Source organism: Paralichthys olivaceus, chromosome 8 (genome assembly GCF_024713975.1).
Source record: "Paralichthys olivaceus isolate ysfri-2021 chromosome 8, ASM2471397v2, whole genome shotgun sequence".
NCBI lineage: Eukaryota > Metazoa > Chordata > Actinopteri > Pleuronectiformes > Paralichthyidae > Paralichthys > Paralichthys olivaceus.
Window position 1 is genome coordinate 2,885,877 of NC_091100.1, and position 25,760 is coordinate 2,911,636.

Here is a 25,760-nt window from a genome sequence, read left to right on the forward strand (position 1 = left end):
TAGTGACACAGCTTCAATTATATGTATATTCTCTCTCTCTCTGTGTGTGTGTGTGTGTACATATATCTCTTTATATATTCTATATTATATATTCTATATATATAATCTAGACTTATTGTTTGTGCCATTTTATTACCTGAAGCCTGGAAACACGAAGGACAATTTGACATCACAAACACATGTTCGATCCAATTAATAATAATAATAATAATAATAATAATAATGAACAAGAACTGACAATGAAATAAATGAATAAAGTAGAGAGATTTAAAAAAAAAACATAAGATCTATTTGCGAGCAAGTAATTAATACTGATAGTTATTAATACTAAGTCATAATAATGAAATATTGATTAAATTATAATAATATCAGCAGACAGACATCAGCAAAGTGCAGTTCATTTTAATTCAGATATGTTGCTTGCGATTCCAAATTACACCAGTAGAGGGCGCTCCTGACCTCTCGGAACATTTTTGAATTTGTTGGTTAATCAAAGCTCACAAACACACACACACATACACACACACACACACACACACACAATGATGCTTAGGTTGTTAATCACACAGGAAATCATTTTGAAATTGTCTTCAGGATTTTCAGAATGTTCATGCAGGAATGTGCACGTGCCGTCTACTGCATGTAACACGCACACATGCAGATTTTCCACCTCTGCCAACAACATTATAAAATGACTGAGTAGCTTTTGTACAGGAGACAAGACAGGAAGAGGCTTTTTGATGAGCTCCTGTAGTTATAACTAACACACACACACACACACACACACACACACACACACACACACACACACACATGCAATAAATCAGTTCCTGTCAACAGGGTACCAGCAATGTCTGTCTACCCAGTAATAATGTGTGTGTGTGTGTGTGTGTGTGTGTGTATTATTCCTGTGCACAAGACATAAAGCCACTCTGTTTGATAAAGTCCACCTCCTCCCTCACACTCTCCTTTCCTTGCCCTCACCCTTGATTAAAGAATGAGACAACCGTGTCACACATACTAATCTGCATAACACACACACACACACACACACACACGCACACACACACACACACACACTTACACAGACTTGACACGTGCACTCAGAGCAAGATAGATTGAGCTGCGGCTGATGTGAGAGCTCGGCCAGGGATGCACGGGCACACATGAAGACGCAGCGAGACATATTAGCGGAGCTTGTCAAGCTTTTGCAAGAGCAATGAGGAGCGATGGAGGGAGGAGTGATGTGTTGGGTGATGTGGTGGTGGTGCTGATGGGAGGGAGGGAGGTGGTGGAGGGGCTTGTTCCCATGGAAACTGTGCAGTCAGCACATCTGTACGTGTTATGCGCTGTCCTCTCTCATCGGCATCCCGCGGCCTCTCCCCACCACGGCTGGACACGACAGCGTGCGCTCACATGTAGGAGCTGCACTCGCACGCAAATGCGCAGGGCCGCCTGTCCTGACCCCGTTGCCATGGTGACCGTGGCCCTCAACCCATGGGATGTTGTCTTAGTATGTGGGAAAAATGCATGTGGTTCAAATCCAAACACACACACACATGCACACACACTGGCACATGGGCAACTGTGTTCTTGCCCTGACTGTTTCATCCCCAGATATTATCCTCCTTCATTTCTCTCCCTCCTCCTTGCCCTCCCTCTCTCTCTCTCTCTCTCTCCCTCTTGTCTTTTTCCATCTTTCCCTCTGTCTCTCGCCCCCTCTCCCACCGAGCATGAGGAGAATCAATATGTTTTCAATTTGCAGCAGAGCCGTCCTCCTCTGCATTCTAATCAGGCTCCGCTGGCCCTTTAACTTCCAGAGAGAGAGAGAGAGAGAGAGAGAGAGAGAGAGAGAGAGAGAGAGAGAGAGAGGTGGGTAGGGATGGACCTCAACCAAAGTACTTTCAAAATGCTGCTAAATTGTCAACTTCAGGGTCAGTGGAGAATCCCCCGAAGATGCAGTTTCACCATAGGCTGCATGACCGCGGAGAGCAGAAGTCCTGACGTCACATCTGGAGCAGCTGTGGTTCCACTAACTTCAGAATGTCTCACTGGTGGACGTTTCCATCAGTCTTTCTGAAATAGGGACATTCGTTTCTTCTACCTGCACTTGTAACTTGTGCCCTGAGTGATTTTAAATCACATGATGATATGTGGACGTCTGAAAAAGCTCAGTGTCTGTCCAGGGTGAATCCGCCCCTCACCCGATGTCAGCTGGAGCTCTGAAACCAGAAGCAGCATGAGTACCAGTTTCTCCTGTGTCCACTGTACGAGCTGAGGCTGTTTGGACCGGAGATCTTTCAGAGCAGTGTTTGTTTGGCAGTGACCTAACGCTGCTGACCAGCTGTCAGAAGTTTGGTCGGTCCTCTTCTTGCTCTCACACTCTAGAGCTAAAGCACCGAGTCGAATCCCAAACTCAGCACCTTTTCTTTCCTCACTGCAGCTGCACGAAATGACAACATGACATATGAACAGAAAGCAAAGTCGTTCAGGTTTTAAGTTACTTTCACTTACCGACTTTGACATTTTATTCTACGTACATTCAGCCTGAATTGGATCCTGTTGCCTTTTGTTGCTGGAGTGAACAGATTTCTCCGCAGTGATCGATTATTATCATTTTGTCCTCTTGTGCAAATAAAGTCGTCCGGATTCATCAAGACACATTTTGTCTAAATCAATTTTAACAATACTGTAATTTGTTCTTTCACTTGTGGGAAACGTCTTTTCCATAATGCAACACCGTCTGCAGGGAGGTCAAAGGTCAACATCAGCTGCAACTCAGTGAACCGGGAGCTCGTCAGCACAAAAAAAACCACAACCTGCGGCCCGTCTTTTTTTCCAAACAACTTCCAAAAGCAAAAAGCCCAGAGTCACGTGTTAAAAGCAGAACCTGGCAACCAGTTGATCTTTGACTTGATAGAAATTATTCACACATTATTAATGAATGGATTCTTGAATAACGGCCAAAAACCTTCTTCGTGACGAGACAGTGACATTGACCTTTAACCACCAAATTCCAAACACTTCATTCTCGAGATTAACTGAACATTTGTGCCACGTGTAAAGAAGTTCCATGAAGGCGTTCCGGAGATATGACGTTCACAAGCACAGGACGGACGGAGAAGCCGAACACGTACTAAACACAAGAAAGGAATTAAACAGGAAAAAAACTAAGGTTGAAAGAAAGAAGACTGAACTCCTGTCTTTCTGTCGCCCTCCGTTCTCCTCCGACCCCATTAACTCTGACTTCTAAAGAGGGAGGACCACCCTGGGACCTCGCTGCTCACCCAGGGGACGGGAGGAGAGAGAAGTTCACCTCTGTAACAGCAGGGTATGGGAGACAATACCTCGGAGGACAGAAAATCCACAGCAATTAGCCCGTCTCGCCCTCTTTCCCTTCATTGCACTCATCCCTACACTTATCTGCTTATTTAAAGTGTGTCCAAGGCTTAAGGCAGGAGATGTATGCATCGTCTTGTGTTTGACCTTTAGCCCCGACCTTGAATATTAAGCTTTTTGTCTGTGACTGTACCCTCATCACGCAGAACAATGCTGATCACAGGGTTATAAAACCTAATACAATTAATTTACTTGAATACTTTTAATCTGTAAAGATCCCAGTGACCGCAGCACATAAGGGGGACGCCACGCCGGAGTTTTGGTTGCAGTTACTTTTAGAAATAAAAATAACACCTCGACCCAGAAACCTCCCACTGGCTGCCGACAAGTGAAATAAATAAATAAGGACAAATCAGACCCCCAACTCAAAAAGAAACTAACAAGTAGAAACAATATGAACTGTGCCGTGATGACCGTTGGCCTTCAGGACTGAATTACAGGAGGACACAGACACACGAGGCGCGAGCTTTTAGTTTTCATGTAAAACCAGCAACCCAATTAAACGCTCTGTTCATACATGGGTGTCTCTGTTATGAATAAATGTGCAAGTAGTTTTCACACTGAGATAAGAGCAGCTGCTGCTGATCTTCTCTCTTTGTTCTCTCTTCTCTTTTGCTTTTTGCTTTTGAGGATTCAGAGTGTGTTGATTTATTATTTATTTAATGCAGATGAAGGAGGTCAGGTCAATACATCCCCTTAGTTAGAAACAATAGATACGCACACACGGTCTGAACCGTTCCGTTGTTTCCTTTTGATCTGGTTAGTTTGGTTTCACATTTAGGGGCTAAAGCATCTTGTCTGACATACGTACGTCCTGTCGTCTTCACACACTGCGTCTACCTGTACTTGACTGATTGGTATTGTATTTGTTAACATTTTCAATAAAGAGCATCAAAAAAGTCGTCTTTTGGTTTGATTGGAGAAAAACGAATGACCCGGTTCAGGCAAAATATTGTCTCATATTGTCAGAGGCGAAGATAACGAGCGTTCCTGCGAGCGGCCTCCTCTTCTTCATCTTCTTCTATTGTTTAATGCTGTTTCAACTTGCTGCAGTTGGATCAAAACTCTTTAAAACAGTGTTTTCAAGCTGCAAATGAAACGCGCCATGATACAGTGTGATCCGAACTGAGACCACCTATTATGAGTCCGACGGGTGTGTGACCGATTTATTGTTGATAAAAGATCAATGATGTGCTGCAGCATTTTGTGCATTTAAAAAGACAGTATTTCTGTCTGTAGTAATTACAGTGACCATGTTGTTGTTCACTAATGAATGTGTTTTAATTTGTTTTAATGTTTCCACTGTATGAGTCTTAATTCCACTTCCAACGAAGGAAAACATCTAAAACAGACGTGGCCTCATTCTAAAAGAAGTTTCAATGTCACGTTGGATCAATTCTGCAAGAATCTAGAAGAGAAAGCACAAAGCTACTGAAAACAATGTCCTGTGTGAAGTGCTGCCACAACACGGGTGCTGGATTGAAGTGCTCTCAAAAATGCATTTTTCTTTCTTTGCGCCGCTCTTTTTCTTCCATGTTCCTCCCTCCACATCCCTAATTCACCAGCCCACCACCTCATTCTGTCTGGCTGTGACTTTGCTGGTGGCGCTGGAGCGGAGCAGGGGTGGAAACTTTCGAAGTAGGCCAGGTTGCAGCAGGTAACGCAGAGTCATTCATGCAGACGGGAAGCTCGCGATGGGAGCGAGAGGAACAGGACAACCCGGCTCGCCCTCAGGCGAGAAAGAGGGAGAGTGAGAAGACAGAGGGGAGTGAGAGGAGGACAGAAAAAGGCTTGGAGGAAAGAGGGAGAGAAATTAGTCGGTAAAATGAGATGAAGCCAGCAGAGGATAGGAGGTGAAAAGAGAAGGAGAGAGAAGAAGAGAATGTGGTTTTGAAATGTTGCTATAAAATAATCAAAGCTGCACAGAAGTGATATTTCAATCAGGAGAGATTTCAAAAAAAATGAACAAACTTTATTGCGATAAGAGAAGGAAGTGGCGTGATGTAAATTTGGAGAGTCCATTTAGCCCTCGGACCCGTTGCGGTGTCACCTGGGTTGAAAGGGTGTGTGACGGCGGCAGGAAAACCTCCGTCTGTTGAGGATGTGGATGATATGAGCGGACACTGGAGGTGAGAGAGGAGGAGGAGTCGCAGTGAATCACTGGAATGACAGAGGAGAGAGAAGAACAAGGTCTGGCTGAAACGACGTGATTGAGACCATAGAGAACGTCTGATTGGATTATAGGGAACAGTGAGCTCATGAGAGAATATTCAATGACTGGGACGTAGAGAAGGTCTTCATACAGCAGAGACAGGAAGTGATAACTCCGCTGCAGAGATCACATGATTTTCCTGATGACACACGCACTCCGTCGTCAGCTCAACATCTCATTACTTCTTCTTCTGGGTCTTCTACGTCTACAGACTTTATAAAAGGAGGCCAGGCAGATAAAGTCCGCAGATAATCCGGATTCTCTCACTCTTGACATTTGAGTTCACACATGCACCTCCTCTTTGGAAAATACAGTTTGAAGAGCCTCCCTGGATTTTGAATGTTGTTTCTCCACATACCCAAGAAGAGTCCTACAACTTTTTCTTTGCCAAATAAACGTAAACTACTTTGCATTTAAGTCCTGATGTTTGCTGCCGCATCATATGTTCCTGCACAAACTTCAAGCTAATGCCCGAACGGTGCAGACAAACTGCCCTCGTGTCACATGCCGGCCCTTGTGCAGGATGAGAACATGTGAAGCAGCGGCAACAATGCGGTAACAATGGCGTGCTGGTCGTGATTAAGGGATTTTCTGTGCCTCGGCTCTCGTCTCTGGCCATCAGTAACCAGAGTGCAGCAGGGACTTGAGGCTGTGGCTGGATGAGAGGAGAGGAGGAGGAGCGGAGTGGAATGTTAAACATGTCCTCTAGACCCCAGAGGAGGAGGAGGGAGGGCGGCCAACATGGCAGACTCTTCTCTCTCTCTCTCTCTCTCTCTCTCTATTCTTTTCTGTGGACCCGTGTCTAGTTTTTCTTTTCCTCTCTACTTTCTTCCTCCCACTCTTATCCGCAGCGTCGCCCTGTCTTTGCAGATCTCTCATGCTTTCCATCTGGAAACACACTCGACATTCTGCGCGTCCGTCTCAGATTTGTGACTGCGATTGTAATTCACTCAGTGTATGAAATGTTACGAGGATCTGCGTCACTAAATTTCGAAAGATGTAAACTCTGCTCTTTCAGAATGATTGATAGGTTAATATCATAACACCTTGCTGTGCTGTCGGAGGTCTTCAGGGGCCTCGGGCCCTCTCGCTTTACACATCGGAACATGTCGGATCACTACAGGGTCATCTTTGTACAATTACCTTTGTCTTTGCTTTGTGAAATGACCCATGTGAGCATTTTGCCCAAATCAGCCAGGCAGCATCATCAGTGAAGTCGTTTTCAGACTCCGGAGAATGTCCGCATGATTGCGTCCAGGCAGCGGGAAGTTCTTCGGTCAGACGCGTTCACAAAAAACGGGACATTTCCAGACTCCGGTGAGGGGAGGACTTGGGAAACCTTTTTATTTACCACGCATCGACGCCGGCGTCGGCCAAAAGCATATTGAATCTCGTTGTCTTTCTAAGTTGACGTCTTCGTCTGCTACATTTAAATTAAAATCACAAACAGGAATACGAGCTGTGTAGTTTTATTTTAACAAAACCAGCACTATGTGTTTCATCGCCCACAACAGTTGTGGGCCAAAGATAAGTCTCCCTCATTATATCCAGATCAAACTCGTGCTGCAGCAGTTGTGTCCTTCCAAAGCTCGACTGTTTTGACATTTAATTATAGCATCCCCAGCAGGCAACTTAGCGTAATTTCAAAATGCTATAACGATGCCAAAATCTTGTTCCAAGTTTCTTTAACAGGGGACCAGTAATGTCTCTGAAACAAGTTAGACGGATGTATGGAGGAGGCGACAGGCGGGTGAGCCACTGCGCTCGGCTCCTGTTCTCTAACAGTGAGTTAAACTTTCAATATCAATGTGAAAAAATCCTGAACTTTGGGAGAAAAATCTCAGAATGTTGCGTAACATCGGCTCCTCCTCTGTGATTTAGCCTTTGGACTGTGTAGCCCACAGCTGCATCACTGCTGTGTGTGTGTAGGACGTGAGCTCCACACATCTGGAACGTCAGATCTCATCTCGTCTGCACAAATCTGATGTCAGGATGAAATCAATCTGTGACGGTTAGGATTTCACTTTCATTCATTACCAGACGGTTAAAATTCAGCTTCCTGTTCTGATTATTTCCACTTGGACAGAGATTCTGTGTTGATGAGGCTGAACTCATTCTCGTGTGGATTTCCTGTTGATTTATCGCTTTTGCAAGAAAATACACATAAATTATATCACAATTAAGGAAAACAAACCTGAAATGTCAGTTTGAATTTAGTTTTTGTTTCATTTCATTGTTTAGTTTCAGTTTTAGTTAATTAAAGTGGAATAATAATCCAGTCAGTATCAGTACAAGTATCCAGGTTCCAGTGAACAGGACATTTGAAACGAGTTTGCAGATTCCAGATATAAATATATATATATATATAAATATATACTTTATTATTTAAAGAGCTTCCTTATCTTTTTGGCTTCAAGTAAAATTTTCTTCTGATGCATCACTGATGTCAGCAGAGATGTCAAACTGCAAACACGACGACATTCAAGAGCTTTCGTTGATACGAGTCGACCTCGATGTGCCGTAAATAAAAAACATGTGATTTCCACAGCGGAGTTTACACATCGTGTCTCCTGCCGCTCTACCCAGGCTCCACCCCTCGACTGAACGCACCGGACATTGTCCCGCAACGTCCCTGCCTCTGAAAATCTCGTGCTGCTTCTTCATGTGTGAAAGATGAACTCTGGGTCCGAGCGCTTTTCCTGAAGGCCAAGAGGAGAAACGATGAAGCAGATGAAAAACAAACCTCGGCCCGTTTTCATCAAGAGGAAAGCGTCCAGTAAATCTGTTTCCTGCTTTGCTGAGTATTTCCCGTATCTTTGTGTGTGTGCGTCTGTCTCCACATGAAAAAAAAACCCATGTGTCCACAGAGCTGCAAATCACAAGGGGGAGACAGTTGCCGTGCTTGTGGGTCCAGTGAGGGAGCTGCTGTCCGTCTCAGGCGTGAGGAGGCAGCAGTAACCATGGTGCACTGCCGCCGTGAACAGGATGTGACTAATAAAAACAAAACAAGGACATTTGCATTCAAAGTTGTGAATATATTTAAAGGTAGAATTAAAAATGATCCAGCCGCACCACTCATTCAGACTGTACATCACAAGAACACATTTCTGCAGTATTTGCTGTGATAATCCTCGGAGCATGTGTCTTAATACAACGTGAGGTGTATTCCGGGCGTGTGTTGACAGTGTGAGAATCATTGTCGTCCCTGCGAGGCGCGGGGATATGAAACATATGACAGAGTCAAACATACACGCCACGGATCACTGAGCTTTACAACCTAACCCATCTATTCCTGCTGAAGCCGTCCGAGCCCCCTAACCGCTCGGTCAGGTGTTTCACACTCGGCCCCTTTCATCATTTGAGTCTCGCATCTTCAGGAAATTAAAGCACACGACCGTCTCTTCAGAAATAATAACCCACTGATGATAATAATAACGTGACGCCTTGTCGATCCCTGTCAGATGTTTGTTTCCTTCTATTTGAGGAAGGTGGAGGGGGGGGGGGGGTCAGCTATAGAGCAGCTGGTAGGGGACGTGTTGGAGAACGTTTTAGCAGTGATGAGATCTAAAAAGGTTTATCGGCAGGATTATGAAAAATCTATAAAAACAGTACCTTTGTAATTTGTTACACAAGGAAATAATTATTCCTAAAAACGTATTTAGAGTTTGTTGATTTCCACAGATTTCTTTGAAAACTGTCAAACGACAGAAGTAACACACTGTGAAAGATCTGATGATAACTGAAATATTGTAGAGGCTTTATTTTGGTGTATGGGGGGATTGTATTCACTGTCCTAAACTTTTTTTTGGACGCGATCTTCGAAACAATATCGTTTCTTCTCACAATTGCTCTGTAACGTAAAGCTAAGCTATCTCCTTTGTGTATGAGCTACAACTCCAGTAGCCGCACGCTCCCGACGACCAAGACCACGGTCGTCCCCGAGTCGTTTGATCCAGCGGCACAAACATCTGTCCCAGTTTAAACAGTGTGTGTGTGTGCGTGTGTGTGTGTGAGACCCCCGAGGATGGGGGACGTCTCTAAAAGCTCGATGATGAGGTGGTTTGGTTTCATCAACAGTCACTGGTGACTCATAAGAGGGCGTTAACCTTTTCGTACACAACTGTCCTGATGTGGTGACGTCCCAAATGATTGACTCTACGTCAGCAGCGGTCCCGCGAAGTCCAAGATGGTTCGGAAACACTAGGTGGCGTTAAGAGTCATTTCCACCTGGTACATTACATAGTCTGATGATAAAGGTGATATTAAAACCAGCATTAATGCATTTAATCAAAGAACAGTGTCACTGCTCAGCTTGCAGCCAAAAAAAACACCAAGTGTGCGGAATGTCTTTAAGTACAAACTTTGGTTTTATTTGTATTTGATCCCTTTTTTTGATCTTTTTTTTTATTTGTGAGGCACCTTGAGACTTATTTACCTTTAATACGCTGGAAGAGACTCGAGCTCTGAAGAAGAAAACCAGTGGATGGAACACGTGGAATTTATTTCCCCATGAAGTCACATTTTGGTCTCATGGTGAGAAACAGACTCGGATCAAGCGACTTGTTGAAAAGGACATGTTCCTTTTTTTTTTCATTTTATTTAATTTTTTTGCAGTGCGCTTGTTTTTGCGTAAAGTGCTGCTGCGCAAGGAACCTCTCCCTCTCTCTCTCTCTCTCTCTCTCTCTGCTTGTGTGGATTTTTTTTCATCCTCTGCTTCCAACCATCCTCCACCCCCTCCTCCTCCTCTCCTCTCTCCACTTCTATCTCAGCCCTGCGAGGAGGAAAAACGAGGGAACCGAGGATTGATGTGTTGCTCGACTTGAAATTTTGCACATTTTTTGGCGCACAGAATCCTCCACAGCGAAAAACCCCCACAAAAAACCCAGAAGACATAAAAACCCTCATTGTCTTTGCAGATTTCTTTGATTTTTTTTTTTTTTTTTTTTTTTGGTGTGATGACAGTGAACGGCTGTGCGCCCTCGCTGTGGCCGTGACAGAGGAACCGTGTAGGACCGTGTGGATGCTGGAGGAAGAAGAGGAGAGGCTCTGACGCTCCGGGAAGCTTCGTCCATCCCTCCGCGTCCTCCTCGTCCCTGCGCACGGCTGCATGACCGGTGATGCTCGGCCTCTCCGCCTGGATGCGCCCCTCTCTCCGCGGTCTGCCGACGGTGCCGCTGCCTCTATCCCCCCGTAGCAGATTTCCTCTGTCGCCGGAGAAAGGTCTAGGGACCACATATGGAAACTGGGGACCAGAATTTTAGGAAAAAGGAAAACTAAGCAGGCTGTCGTTTGATTTTCATAACTTAATATTCTTCCTCCTCTCTTTGGCTTTATTTCTTTTTGATTTGGAGAGGGGGTTTATCGTCCCTGGTTGGTTTATTTCCCTTCATCTCTTAGGGAATGGCTGGTCTTCATGGCAGTCATGGTACCGGCTGATTATTTGGCATTATTTATCATTCTGTCCTTGATTTCTGGGGAGCGCTTGATTCTGCTGGTTTGAATCATTTCTTTCAGCACATCCAGTCCTTATTTTTCTCCTCCCCACATATCCTGGGCCCTGCCTGTCTGTCTTGCTTGTCTCCCGTCACCCTCTCCCCTCAGAATCCATGTGATAGCTGCGATTCTTCAGAATTGCCTGAGATGAGCTTCCATAATTCACAGATTCACCCAGTTTCATCAAGGTAGTCGGACCTCGTTCTGAATCATCTGTCCGGGGGGGGGGGTGGGGGGGGTCTCTCGCTTTTCGCCTTCTATTTTGGGGCCATTTTAAAGAAATCAGGCCGCCAACTGTGTGTCTTAACCACTCTCCACCCCCACACCCCCACGTGTTTCCATCCCTTTTCAGTATGAATTAATTCACGCTGCGTGCATGCGTGTGCTTGTCCATGTACAGGTGTGTGCGGGTGAAAGTTTGGCTCCGTGAGCAAGTGTGTGCGTCCGTGTGTGTGTGTGCGTGTGCGAGTGAGCGGGAGCATGACAGTGTAGGCTGCATGTGACGGCCTGTGTGGGGAAGAAAATCAAGCGCTATGTGCACATCATTCCATACATCACCGTCGAAGCTGTGAGGATTGTAACACATGTAACTACTTTCGTCAGCTCGGAAAAAACCAAACACGGGCCTGAGACGACCGTGAAGAGACGGAGCCACATCCTCCATCTTCTCGTTATCTCGGCCTTTTTCAGAGTTTGACGTTTGGAGGCCTTCCAACTCAACAAAGTCGGCCTAGATCCCAGACCAGGTCTCTTGAGGGATCTGCCAGAAGCCTGTGTTTTTAGGTCAGTGTTTTTTCCAGAGCAAGGCGACTTACTGCCACTTGAGGACTTTAGAATTTTGAAACCTTTGTAGCTGAGGGTTCGTGATCCTCGCCAAAGTCTGTTCGACTCGCGTGTCGGGCCGAGCAGCTGCCCTTCCACCCCCAAACCTTCCCCCTTCATTTTCACTTGCTTGCTGCCCCCCACCCAAAACCAACCATACGATTTCCCCCGAGCTCCCCTAATTCCCCCGCCCCCCCAGCGGCCCCCCGCTACCGTCGTCCGCCCGACGTCGCCCACCCCCCGTTTTCCGAGCTGGCGTGGCGACGCAAACTCACAAATATTTACTTCCTGTACATCAAGAGGAAAGGGGGCCCCCCTTTCGTGGAATGCGGCAACATGGGCGTGTTTGACCGCGGAGTTCAGATGCTGCTGACCACGGTGGGGGCCTTCGCCGCCTTCAGCCTGATGACCATCGCCGTGGGGACAGACTACTGGCTGTACTCGCGCGGCGTCTGCAAGATTAAGAGCACCAATGAGAATGAGACCAGCAAGAAGAACGAGGAGGTGATGACGCACTCGGGCCTCTGGAGGACCTGCTGCCTGGAAGGTGAGCTGGCGACGCACCGAGCCATAAGCCATATATACATGCAGGGATGCACCAGCAGTGCCCCGCTCCGGCAGATCGATTCCTGCGTGCCCACACACACACACACACAATCCTGCAGTTGCACTCACATGCCTACACATATGCTCACATGCCCACACTGTTCTCTATGTACTCTGCATCAATTTCACACATGCAAACGCTCCCTCTCTCAAAGCTACACACACCTCTGCTCTATCTATCTTTCTTTCTTTCTTCCTCTCTTTCTTTCTTCACACCGCCTTGTTCTTACCTGTAACCTCTTTTGCGAGTCCTTTTTTCTCTTAAATCCCAAAATGGTTCCCCTCGTTTACGAATTGCAGCCTCCTTCATTTCTTTCCATTAACTGCGAGTGTTGGAAATGTCGAAACGTTGATCACAGCTTCCTCTAAAGAGTTGATCTGGATGAAGCTTCCACCTCATGGTTGCGCTTCTCGTCCAGGGTCTTGGTTGTCACGTTGGTCAGTTCGGGCCGGTGTGGAGGGGGCGGGTCTTTTAAGCGTCCATGTAGAAAGCAGCTCGGGTCATTTTGTAAACTGCCACATCAGAACCCACAGGAAGCACAAGATGCAGTCAGATATTACTGAAATATTATTATATTGAAAGAAGAGAGGACCAAGCTCTTTCGATCTAAAACTATCTAGAACTTGGCTGCAGGAGTGCACAGACACACACACACGTTGTGTAAGGACAGAACACACATAGTAACGTGTGTGATCCATCCTCACCCTGAATCACACAGCACCCTGCCCCAGATTCACCTGATTGTCAAACCACGTTCTAATGACATAGATTCAGCGCATGTGCAGGATGTCTCCGATCGTTCAGTTCTTCTTCTTCACTGATTGACACAACAACAACATTTGTCATGTCACAAAACTTTTTGTCCAGTTCCCAACTTTGTACTCGTATTGATAAGTACACCTGTAGCTGCGTGCATCTTGATGGACGCCTCCAATTGCCACCGTAGGACCGACGCCTCGAGACAGCCGAGTTGTAATTACGATATCAAGACTCTCTGTGCGGTTTGGTGTGCTGTTGGTCATAAAGACCACCCACCTACTACTCATGTTGGTGTGACTGTGTGCAGCCATGCACGTCTGATAATGGTGTGGACGCTGTGACGTGAAATCTCTCACGGCAAAGGAGCCAAACGGTCTGGTCCTGTCACACACCTGGTAATTCAGATAGATGGATCGATTCCTTCATTGTCCACAAGACCGGACCGACAGTGTGTTGTATGTTTTGTTGACTTGTAGTTTCAGGGTCTAAATGTGCAACATGGCAGCGTTCAGATATTTTTAGCCCCGCTCTGGACAGTGTGATGAACTGGAGACGCATCGTCCATCTTTGCATTGCCTTTGGTTTTCTTAGCATGAAACTGTGATTGTTATGACGACCGCAGCAGAATCAAGCGTCGATGCATCGATGCTCATAACAGTCCTGCATATTTCACTCATGCTGTATGTGCTCGTCATGAAGCCTTGGAGGTCGGGCCAGCAGCAGTCGGCAGACATTAAACTCTGACCTCACACCCCAAATTTAATCATCTCTGTGGGGTCGCACATGTCGACCTGACCAGCTTCACACCGTCACGCTCCAGTTTCACTTCAGACCTGTTCCCTCATGTTGGGTTCACGTCAGGTTAAACTGTTCCTCGATGTTGAGTCTTCTCAGGCTCTTGATGGGTGATATTCTGCTGCTAACGGGGCGGATGTCACAGAGCACCATGTGCAAGGTGAAGCTGATGCTACAACTGACAGACAGCTGTAAATCTCAAGTGACATCGGTGCGTTCAGCAACCCTTCACTGCCCCAGAAAAAAATACATTTTCTCAGCTTTTTCTCCGAGTACTAAATCTTGGCCTCCTTCCTTTTGCCACATTACTTATTCTGCTACAGTAGCGAACTCAGTTTTTAATATACGGCCACTACCGATGAACAGATTGAAAAATGCTGGATGTGTTTGTGCTTCTTCTCTGCAAAATCTGCACGAAACTGTCCAAAGCATTTTATCACTCAGTTATTTAAACAGATTTGCACAAGTCATTTTTTACTATCGATTCATTTTCCCGGAGAACAGTGTTGCTCACGTTTGATCTGCGCAGGGACTAAGTGGCTGAACGGAACGACAATAGCTTCTTCGAAACAGCACGGCTTGGTTCCATGTGTTGCAGGTTGCTGTTCCAGTTGAGAGAACCTGCTTACATTTGTTTCCATCAGTTTTACAATTAACATTTTTGTTGATGCTTCTCGAGCTCCGTCATGGTCTTGCCCCTGGCTACATCCAGAGCCTATTGACCTTTTATGGGGTGAAAAGGTCAGGGCTCGGGCTCGGGCTCGGGCTCGGGCTCGGGCTCTGACGTGCTGGATGTTCCTTTCCCCAAGTTAAAGAACAGAAGAAGGGGTCTCTGATTTTTTAAAAGGGAGGTTGAGTTTCAAACTATTCTTGATGAGGAGAATACAATACAATGTGTAAGAAACATATATTTACATTTAATTTTTGTTGAATCGCAATTGATTAAATTTATATTAATATAAGAATTTTTATTGTTTCATAGCTCACACTTTTAAACATCTGTGAGCGGCTCTAAATGCAGGTTATTGCTAACTCAGGCAGGTAAGTATATTTTAACACGTACCTAAGAACACAACAACGTGTACCAAAACAAAAGGAGTAAAAGGAGAATCACGAATGTAAGTATGGTTCTATAAATTTTGGATGAACCTCAGAGACGTGTGAGGAACAGTTTAGTTGCTCTGGAGTGAGAAAACACTCTCAGCTACATGTGCCGTCGCAACCGTCCTCCGAGGCGGCGATCACCTCTGTGAGGCCTTGAAAAGCAGCCAGGGCAACAGAGACATATCTTTATGCTTCATAGTTTAAAAGCCTCAGAACTAGTCGGCCTTTAGAGAACAAAAGTGTAGCTTGTGTCCGTATCATAGTCTGTATATAAAGACGATGACGCATCTCTACTTCCTCCCAATATCCAGAAATGAAGCTAACGCTGCCATCTTACGCATTTACCAACTGACTTGGTCATCCATCAGTCTCTACTTAAAATGACAGAAACCTCATTAGACGAGCACTTTGCCATTTTGGTTTTGTCCATGCCCCGTTCATTAACACGGAGGAGGCGGGATTTATGATGCCGTCATGTCGTCCAACTTTATATACAGTCTGTGGTCTGCATACAAAGCCTCTGCAAAGAGATGAGAAGGAGCCAATTGCTGGATATCAGGCTCCTTCATCAAGTCTCTTCCATCACGGAGAGTGAAGTTAAACTGAAGATCGGGATTTTATACGAGAAAATAAAAATAAACAACCACAGAAAATGTGTATTTGGTTTAGAGAACAGCGAACATCTGGTTTCATATCACTGCTTTTTCAAGCTCTGCTGAAAAACCGGCAGATTTGGTGCAGGTGCGATAAAAGCTTCTGTACCTGTGATCGACCATGTGACCGCGTTATTTAAAAACAAGGTCGTGGGAAAACGTGTAACGGCTCAGACTCCGGTTGGTTGTGGGTTTGAGGATAAAAAAAAAAAAAAACACATCAAATCTTGGCAGAAGGTTGCGAAACGATGTCAAATCACCGACACGTTTGCCGACGTGAATGCAGCCACGCCAACTCGCTCCGTGTGATGTGCTTGTTTTCCCCCTGCTAAGTGGCTTTACTTTTCACACTCTGAGCTCGCTCTGCGTCCTTGGCACCGGAGATTTGAAATGGTTAAGAGCGGAGAGAGGAATCTGAGAGAGATCCAGCTCGTTCCGTGTGCTTCGCCCTCAGAGCTACAGTTGCTTTATAGCTGCGTGGTGCAGAGAACAGAGAGAGAGAGAGTGAGCGAGAGAGGAAGAGAGGAGTTGGGAGGTGTTGAGAAGGAGAAACAGAGGGAGGAAAAAAAAAAAAAAGAACAAGAGAGAGAAAGAGCAGGCAGGCCTGGTTTGCTGTCACACCCCCTCAGGCTTCCTGTGCTATCTTTAACACACAGACCTACGTTCTATCTAACCTATCTTGCCCCGGCTTTTAACATAACGCGTCACAGTGTATGCTTTTATTTTAAAGCCCGGGACGTGATGTTCGCTACGACAGTGAGCGACTGACTGTCACAGGTCCGTCAGCACGGCGACATGTGAGCGTCATGGCACAGGGAACGATCACACATGACATTCCCATGTTGAGTTCTGGATGTGATTATGTTTCTGCTTCATGCTGAGGCCTGTATACAAATATAAGTGTGTGTGTGTGTGTGTGTGTGTGTGTGAAGCCAGCTGTGTCAGAATTGGAGTGCATTACGGCGATGACATTAATTATGCTAATAGCCATCAGCTCCGTTAGCTTCGCCGTGCTGATCGTCAACAGAAGCCCTCTTCACGCCGCCTCTTTATCTAAAGCCGCAGCCAGCGATAGGCCAGGAAAGAGAGTAACTAATTACAATCAGATTACAAAAACAATCCGCTTACACAAAGAAGTTAAAAAAAGACCACCTCTTTATCTAAAACTCCAGCGAGGAGTTTAGTGGATGGGGGAGGAATCTGATTCCTCAACATACTGCAGGTAGGGATGGAGAATATAGACGATTACGAGGAATCAGATTCCATAAAACACACTGATGCTTTGTCTGAGGCTTCATCACTTCATGTGATTTGACGATTACGAGCAGATTTATTCAGCACGGGTCTCATTTCGTGTGATCTGGGATCAGTAGGCTGATGGTGAAAATACAAAGACATCATTAGATTGATGATTTCAGATGTTTTCTCAGGTTGCAGCAGTTTAATCAAAGCATGCACTTGTCCAGTTTCGTATTTCTATTATGTCTTGGTCAGACAATGAGCCTTGTGGGAATCAATTTTCATTTTTCTTTATGTTGTCCCATGTTATACTTTTTCAAACTTCCTTATTTCATGCATCTGTAACTGAGCAATTTTAACGACAGCAAAGATTAAAGCCACAGTCCCCTAATAAAGACGTTAAAGGAAGCGTGATGGAGGAGTGGTGGATCAGGAAATAAGAGCCATTGTTCTGCCTCTGCACTGAGGCTGGCAAACAGTCAGCATCCAGCAGCGCTCTGTGGGCGTGCTGTTGTTGATACTGTAATAGAAGTGACTGACAGGTCACGGCAGCTGTCAAACCTCAGCCGTCAATGTGCCGCTACCACCCAACTCCTGGAGACTGTTCTCCACAAAGCAGCAGAAACCGATCTGAAATTATTTTTAGCTTCATAACTTAATTAAATGGAAATATCAGCTTTATTTTCCTGTAACGTATAAAGTTTACAGGCCGTCGCTGGTTGTTATTCAACGGTGACTGAAAATCCCAGACTCAGTCACATTGAACTGATGATAATTTGTATTTATAATGTACAGAGATTAGTAAAATGCACAAAATGTTTTCTAATAAAACCCATCAACAGTCTAATGAATAAAGAATAAATAGAATATGAGGTAGGGTATTTAAACATGTGAGTATATGTACTCACTTATAGAGTTGGATATCGGTGCGCTTGGTTTAGTTCTCCAATAAATAAAGTTTATTATTAGTTTTTATTAATTGTCGGCAATTTAAATTCCATGTTTGGTTCTTCATATCACATTTTTATTTATTGTCAGTATTTATTTTTGGCCCTGCTACAAAAAGATAATTATTCTGGATCCAACAGTAAAGTCTTGATATGCAGGATGTATCTCAGGGAGAACAGAGGGAGTTCAAGCTGATGACAAAAGAAACATTCTTCATTAACCTCCAGGTTGAAATGTTAATTCATGATCACACATTAACCTCTGAACACACGGTTCAGTTGCTTCAGGGTTAAAATTCTCTTCCATAAACTGTCTGACATCATCACGTTCAGTGAATTCTGTGTTAACTTCAACTGTTCATCGGAGCAATATGATGTTTACACTGAGTGAAATATTCATGATTTGCTATTCCGTCAAATGTATGAATGGACATTACATGAATAAATGAATTCACTTTTTTATATAAGCACTTTTTACACACACAATGAAGCTCGAAGGGCGACAACAACACAGGTTTAAAACTCCCGATGTTCAGGTAACATTTTTACTTTTAGATCACGATACCTGGACTTTGCTTATGGAAAATGAACACATGCAGGTTAATGAATAATGTTTCTACAGGCGTCAGCCACAGCACGATTATATATATTAGATATTGGCAGAAATTGAATATGAAATAATCCTTTGGCTGTTTTCACTTGTTTGTTTCATCTAAATTGTGCAAATTGTTGTTTTCTTTACTCTAGAACGAGCCCTTTATATTTAAATACTTTATATTTAAATACTTATATATTTACATCTTCATCCTCTCTGCAGAGGCTGACATGTATTTAACAGTAGCTCTGACTGAACAGGTTTGGTGAGGGGTGTCAAGCTGCAACATGACACCTCACCTCTAGATGTCACTACTCACTGAACCTACTGAGACGTGGCGTCGGAGCCGTTCATAGATTTGCGTATTTGCCTATTTTCTATCGTTACACCGATCCTTTTTTATAAAATAACAAAAATGCAGCTGAACGTGTGAGAGTGCAATGACGGACGCTGGTCAATCTGTTATGTGTTTGAATCCTTGAACTAGTCCTCTGCACTTTCTGTCTCAGTCCGGTTGAACGAGACGGTTGAAAATTGCTGTGACACCTGGAACGTCAGAGACATAACAGATAGTGAACTGGTGCCGTGGTAAACATAAACAGAAGAGACAGTTTAAAGGCTGAGTGGTGCAGCAACATGTTCGCAGAAAAATACCACGTCAGGTACCTAAACTTAGAAACGGCACACATGCACCACTGAAAGAAGTGCATGTGTGTGTTTATGCTCATAATGGGATACGCATCTTTGTCTCCTGACGTCCATGCAGCCATCTCACATCCCCTCCGTCCAGCAGCTATGGAGTCTGCTCCAGTTGGATTCACTCAGCGGGCCTGTCATCCAGGACGGATGGCCCCGTGTCGGTGGTCCAGCTGTGGAGGCTGGCTCCAGAGATCCAGCCTGTCGCGGACTTCCATGATGGATCTTGCCCCGGGACACTCTCTCGTTCCGCGGCACAGACCGGAGCTGCCCTGGGGTCCGCAGCCTTGACAGGTGGAGCTCAGCAGGCTTTAAATGCTGCTATTAATCTCCATCACGGCGGGTTTGAAAGCGAGCGAGGTGTATGTGACAGGAGATATGTTTCTGGCAACGAGGTGTGAGTGAGAGTGTTCGCTCTGTGTGTCTTTGTGCAGCATTTGATCTCAAGAAGACGTCTGAACCATCTGGAACCGGCTTTAATAATTTCTACCTCACAAACTGCGGCCTGACTAAACACAAGGTCCTGTGTTTTGTACAACTGACCCTTGGACTAAAGAATAGTTTTTAAACAGTCAGTTTAAGAACAGCGTGAATCTTCTGATGCTTCGACAGGTGCACGTTCAGGCGACATGAGGTTCTGTGGTGTCTGTTTGTGTTGTGATCACGGGTTGTGTTAAGTGTACAACTACACAGTACTCCAGTGTCATGGTGAAGTAGTGAGGACGTCCCGCTCACTGTTGATATTACCCACGATCCCCGGTCATGGGTAACGATCAAAGTGAGCACATAACTTCACTTAAAAACAATTTAAAGTTCGCTGTGTGCATTTTGTTCTCGCTTCTTTTTTTAGATTTTGTGTTTACGTTTGAGAAAAACGGCGTAAATACGATTTTTATGTAGAGAAATGACGGAGCTGCATCACAACAAACATACAATCACAACTAGTGCACTGGACGTTAATGTAATGATTGAACATGTGATCTCACGTGTTAATCAGGTATGATTTTATTACGCTCTATCACCCAGTTGTGCTTAAATCCCTCATGATCTTCTCCTCATTAACTAATTGATGCAGTCGTCTCCTCTTCTATTTGCAGCAGCAGCAGCAGCAGCTCTCTTTTCATGACAGTGCGACCACATGACGCTACGTAACTATGGCAATTCAGCTCTGTGCTCGCAGCACAAGGCCGCCTGTCAGGCATCACGGCCTCTCAATCACAGAGACTGTTTACGAGCACTCGCACACACACCACCTGGGACTGACACACACCAAGGGAGGGACATCAATCACACACACACACACACACAGATACACACACAGATACACACATACATTTACATACAGAACATGAGGACGCACCGATACAGGTTTAGACACAAGGACAAAGTGAGTTAACACACATCAGGCGTTTGTCACTGTGTGTTTAATGATCCAGAACCAAGTTCAGGTTAAAAATGTATAAGCGTGTTCTATTATTAAACAATTGTGCTTTCTAGTCATCAGCCTCACTCTTGACTAGAAAGCAAAAACTGTGAATGTCACCGGCTGATGTTGGAAATGTGAGGAAATCCTACTTAAATATATATAATTGTTTATTTCTTTGTGGTTCCAGTTGTGTGTTTGTTATGTCCATTGGTGTGTATGTTGGCGTATGTTGTGTGTGTGTGTGTGCTGTCTTCAGTAGTGTGTATGTTGTGTAGAGTATTGTGTGTTGTATCCAGTAGTGTGTTTGTTCTGCTGTAGATGCTTAAGTGTCTCACTAACAGGGTTATGCAACGGGACAGAGCTGTTAGCTGTTAGCTGTTAGCGGTCCGTGGTGTGACAGCAGCCAAGTGGACCAGAGTGGTGTAGTGTGTACGTTTGTAGCCACCGTTTGAATCCAAGAGCCACAATGTCAACAAGTAACGCAACCAGGTCATAAATACTACCTCCTCCATGTTAGCACATGTGAAATAGTTTTTTTTTCAAAGAATGTTTCTGTTATTTTCGGCAGTTCAAACTTCGAGTTCATTCCTGGCCCACGTCCCATCCTTCCAAAAAGTTTTCATGAAAACTGCTGGGTGGTTTTTGTGTAATCCTGCCGACAGACAAACAGACGGAGGCGAGAACACCTCTCAACTCATTGGTTTATCGGTAACCAAAAAAAAAAAAAACCACAGACCATCATCGACACATAGCTAGCAGTCTTTGTGCAGGGGTTCAGACGTTGTCTCTGAAAGTGTTGTGAGCAGCAACATCAGAGGTTCGTGTGATATGTGTTCAAACCGACGCGCACAAAGGATGAAAAGGTCCTCGACATGAAAAAGGTTCCCGACCTCTGATCTCACGGTGAAGAGTCACAGTGTGGAGCTACAATAACAATACGTCACGTGTGGAGTTTCACAGTGGAGTCCGGTGTTTTGACTGTAGTAACAGTATGTCACAGTCTTCGTTTTACAGTACGGTATGGTGTGTGTGTGTGTGTGTGTCTGTGTGTGTGTGTGAGTGAGTGTGTGTGTGTGTGTGGCAGAGCTGTTGGCACCTCCACACAGTCTGTTTAACGCCTGGTGGGTGAGGTGCTGACAGGCCGACTGCTCCCTAATCTTACAGACACAGGGAATGACCATGGAGCTCACACACACACACACACACACACACACACACACACACACACACACACACGTCTCATGACCTTAACTCACTTTTCTCACATACAGACATCGAGAGATAAAGACGTACACACGTTTTTACACAAGTCGCTCAGATAGATGTCATCAGAGCCTTTGACCCCGCCCACCACCACACAGACACAGCAGAGTGACCAATCGAGCTAAAGCCGCTGCTCCGCTACTGTGTGTGTGTGTGTGTGTGTGTGTGTGTGTGTGTGTGTGTGTGTGTGAGTGTGTGTGTGTGTGAGGTATCCAGATGTCACCCTGACACAAAGTCAGAGCCGGTGAGGTGGCAGGTTGTGATTCATCAGATTTTTATGGTCAGTGGAATGAGTTTACAGCGACGCGCCAGATGTGGCTAACTCACGTTAACGGTAATGGTGCAACATTAAGCAGGCGATGATGAACTCTGGTGTCTGCGCTTTATGACTGGTGGTCTGCAGTAAATCCTCAGAGTGTTTATGTACCGGGTAGTGTGCGTCTGTGTGTGTGTGTGTGTGTGTGTGTCTATCTATAGTTATGAGGCCAATTGTGGTTCAATACCATCGTTGTGAGGACATTTCGGCTGGTCCCCACTAATTCAATGGGTTGTTTGAGGGTTAAGATTTGGTTCTAGGGTCGAGTTAGAATAAGGTTTAGGTTTAGGTTTGGGTTAGGCATGTGTTTATTACTCTGAACTTATACTTGCACCAAGTCCCCAGAACATAGATCATTAAATGTTAAAGTGAAGACATGAAGTAAGTTATGAGTAAGGTTAGGTTTATGCAAGGTTAAGTTAAGGTTTGAGTTATTAACGGGTTCAGTTTATGTAAGTTTAACTTAAGGCTAATAACGGGTAAGGTTCATGTCATTGTATGAAACATTTTACGTCTAAATTTCTGTCTATTCACGTTTCAGATGTCGTTTGGGTGTTAAACTAATTTTGCGTCCGATGAAAACGCACCGTCAGCTTCAGATCTCCAACGTTTAAGTTCGATAAAGGTCGTCGGAGGTGGAGGCTTCTGTTGTGTTGAGCTGTGACTCAATCAATTACTGGAATGATTCCGTCCATAGCTTCGTGTCTCTGCCAGAAAAAAGTCATGAGCAGAATCAAACAGAAGACAGTCCACACGGTTTGCACTTATTTGGGTGTAGTTGTGTCTATGTGGACGATTGTGTGATGATCGTGTGTTCGTATATTTGTGAGCGTTAGACGTTGAAACATTGGGCCGGTCCTCCGATCTTCACAGACTGAAAACAGTGAAAACAGTTCAGTTTTCTCAGGAAACCTGTCCGAGCACAAATGAAGCTGTGAGCGTGTTTGATTCAGAGTCTGAAGATGAGGATGATGTCTCTGTTTCTGCTGCACCGACTTTGATCGCTCTTGTGAGTCCTACAGTGTTTTGCCAGTGCAAAGCCAAATTGGTGCAATACCCGTGTAATGTTGTAGAGAAATATTAAATATTTAAAAGCCAAGTTTTATGGGGCTTTGATATTAGAATCGTGGTTATATTTAGGATGAGGATTGAGGTCATCATGGGCGACCACCAGGGGGCCTCAAGAGGAAAATGTGAGGGGGTAGGAAAGAAATGATTCAAAATGTATTTATTTTTTCTAAACTTTCTGAGTATTGGATAATTTAATACATTCAAACACTTTAAATTGTCTTTCACATATGAAGAAGCAGCAGGAGGAGACTGTCCGGGTCAGACTCGTCTTTTTTGACATGGTCGTTGCCGTCTGGTACGTGTTCCACTCCTCTATTATTCATTTCATTATCGTCTGTCACGTAATAGAAACGTCATCAACACGTTTCAGACACTGTAGGCACAAATGAAGGAGGGTGATGACACAGCGGAAGATTACCTCATTTAGGTTTTGCTTTAAAAAATGTGTTTCTAACTTTCAATGCTATAAATTGTGCAGAAACAGGCTCATGATGCAATGTTGCCAATTTGGCCTTTTGCTCTCCCGCTGTCGGAGCCATTTTTCCGCTGTAACATCTTCGCTCTCGCATCGTTTGCTGTTGCTTTTTCACTCGGCTGTTTATTCTTTGCCGTCCACCTCTCAGCAGGGTGAAACCATCGGGGTTAGCACTTTAACAGCGGAGAGGGCAAGTAGGTAGCGATCACTGTAATTAGCAGGTGAGTGTTTTCCGTGAATTAATCCTTCATATCCTCCAGCTGCTCTGAGGCCACCGCTGCAGAGCAGAAGTTTAGTTTTGGGATGTTCCCTAACAGAACAGTCACCGCGGCACAGCTTGGTTGCGAGTATCGTCTCAGGTGTGGAAGAAAAAGTCAATTGGGGCAACTCCTGCAATTTACTCTGAGGAAGAAACAATACAGGAGAAATATGTGAAATTGTGAATGCACCAAAAAAATTGCAAAGTTTGCAGCGATGAAGAGGAGAGACGAAGATGAAGAAGCTGCACGGTGAATCGGTTGATGAGACGTGCTGCTGCTGAATGACCCAGTGAAACACGGTGGTGGCACTGGGCTGAGATGTAGTGTTACAGTCTCCATTTTTAATATCGATCTATTCTCGTTATTCTATTTTTAACAGAAAAAAGAAGGTTTGTCCTCGTTTACAGTCTTGAAAACTAAAATGTTGATCTGATGCTTCGGGCTGACTTCGCCTTTCACCTGTTGCATATTTCGAGCGAGGACTGACTGACAGTTTTTATTTCGAGCAAACTAAAAATACCATATTTCCGTCCAATCTTGGGAAATGTCACATGTGATAAAAAGTGAAGCTGTGTGGCTCTGTTGGGACGTGATGACAGACAGGTGACAAAAACCAACGTGAGTGTGTTTTCAGCTCACTTCACTTCAGTTTGTTGGTTTGTTTGTTCGTAGGATTATGATAAAACTGTTGAACTGGGTCGAAGGATGGACCGAAAAATAAATGATGACATCATTATTACATCCAGATCCAGAAAAAGAGGATCCAGAAGTTTGAGATCAGTGAGTGTGTGAAATCTTCCGCAGGTTTTTAAATGCTTGAAAATCAAGACAGAGAAAAAGATACGTGGATTCAGAAACACGTCGCAGGAGGAAAGATGTTTCTGATGTAAACCGCTGTCTGGATGTGAGAGAGGTCTCCGACTCGGCGGCGGTGCGGTGGCGACCGTCGAGGACACTGTGGTGATGCGCTCTGTGAATGTGGGTGTTCAAGCAAATGCAGTGGAGTCGCTACTCTACTGTGAAAGAAACTCCAGGCTGATTGCAGTATTTTTAGACTCAGTACATTTAAATGTGACTTAAGGTGCACGACAAAATAAATGAATGAATAAATAAATGCAGACGTGTGTGTCCCTCCACTAGAAGGTTGTTTCTGGAAGCATGAAGAAAACTTAAAAATTTAATTGAATAAAATACTTCCTGTGTCGTCGTAACGGTCCTTGTTGTGTTGAGCAGAAGCTTCAGAGTGGAAATCGACTGCAGCACCTGAGTCGAGGGTTAGCGAGGAATTCCCAAAACAATTATTTAAAATAAACTCAGTGTTTTGCTGCAGAAGAAGTTGGTGTTTCAAAATGCGCCTTTAGATATTAAATGAGAATTATTCAGCTAAATTTCCACCGGTGTTGAATTAGAAAGTGTTTTGAAGTCGTACGTGAAAGACAGCTACAGGCCGAGCGTCTCGGTTTCAAGATATTTATGGATCTAAATAGTTTATGAACTTCAGGAGGGGCAAATGTTTTTGTTTTCCAAGCACTTCTCTGCCCTCGGTTCCTTCCTGCTCCACGTGAAACGCCCGGGCATTTGTTGAATATTCAAAGATGATGCTCAGAGAACGAGAGGAGGGAAGGAGA

The 25,760-nt window shown here is 44.7% G+C and overlaps 1 protein-coding gene across 1 annotated transcript in view; it reads left to right on the forward strand.

Annotated features, from left to right (window-relative positions):
- Positions 1-11,973: 11,973 nt before the first annotated feature.
- Positions 11,974-25,760, forward strand: part of LOC109639255 (voltage-dependent calcium channel gamma-2 subunit-like) — a 43,083-nt gene continuing 29,296 nt past the window's right edge. The window contains exon 1 of the mRNA XM_069530308.1: positions 11,974-12,473. Within this exon, the coding sequence (XP_069386409.1) occupies positions 12,263-12,473 (211 nt within the window). The 5' untranslated portion in view covers positions 11,974-12,262. The remainder of the gene's footprint in view (positions 12,474-25,760) is intronic.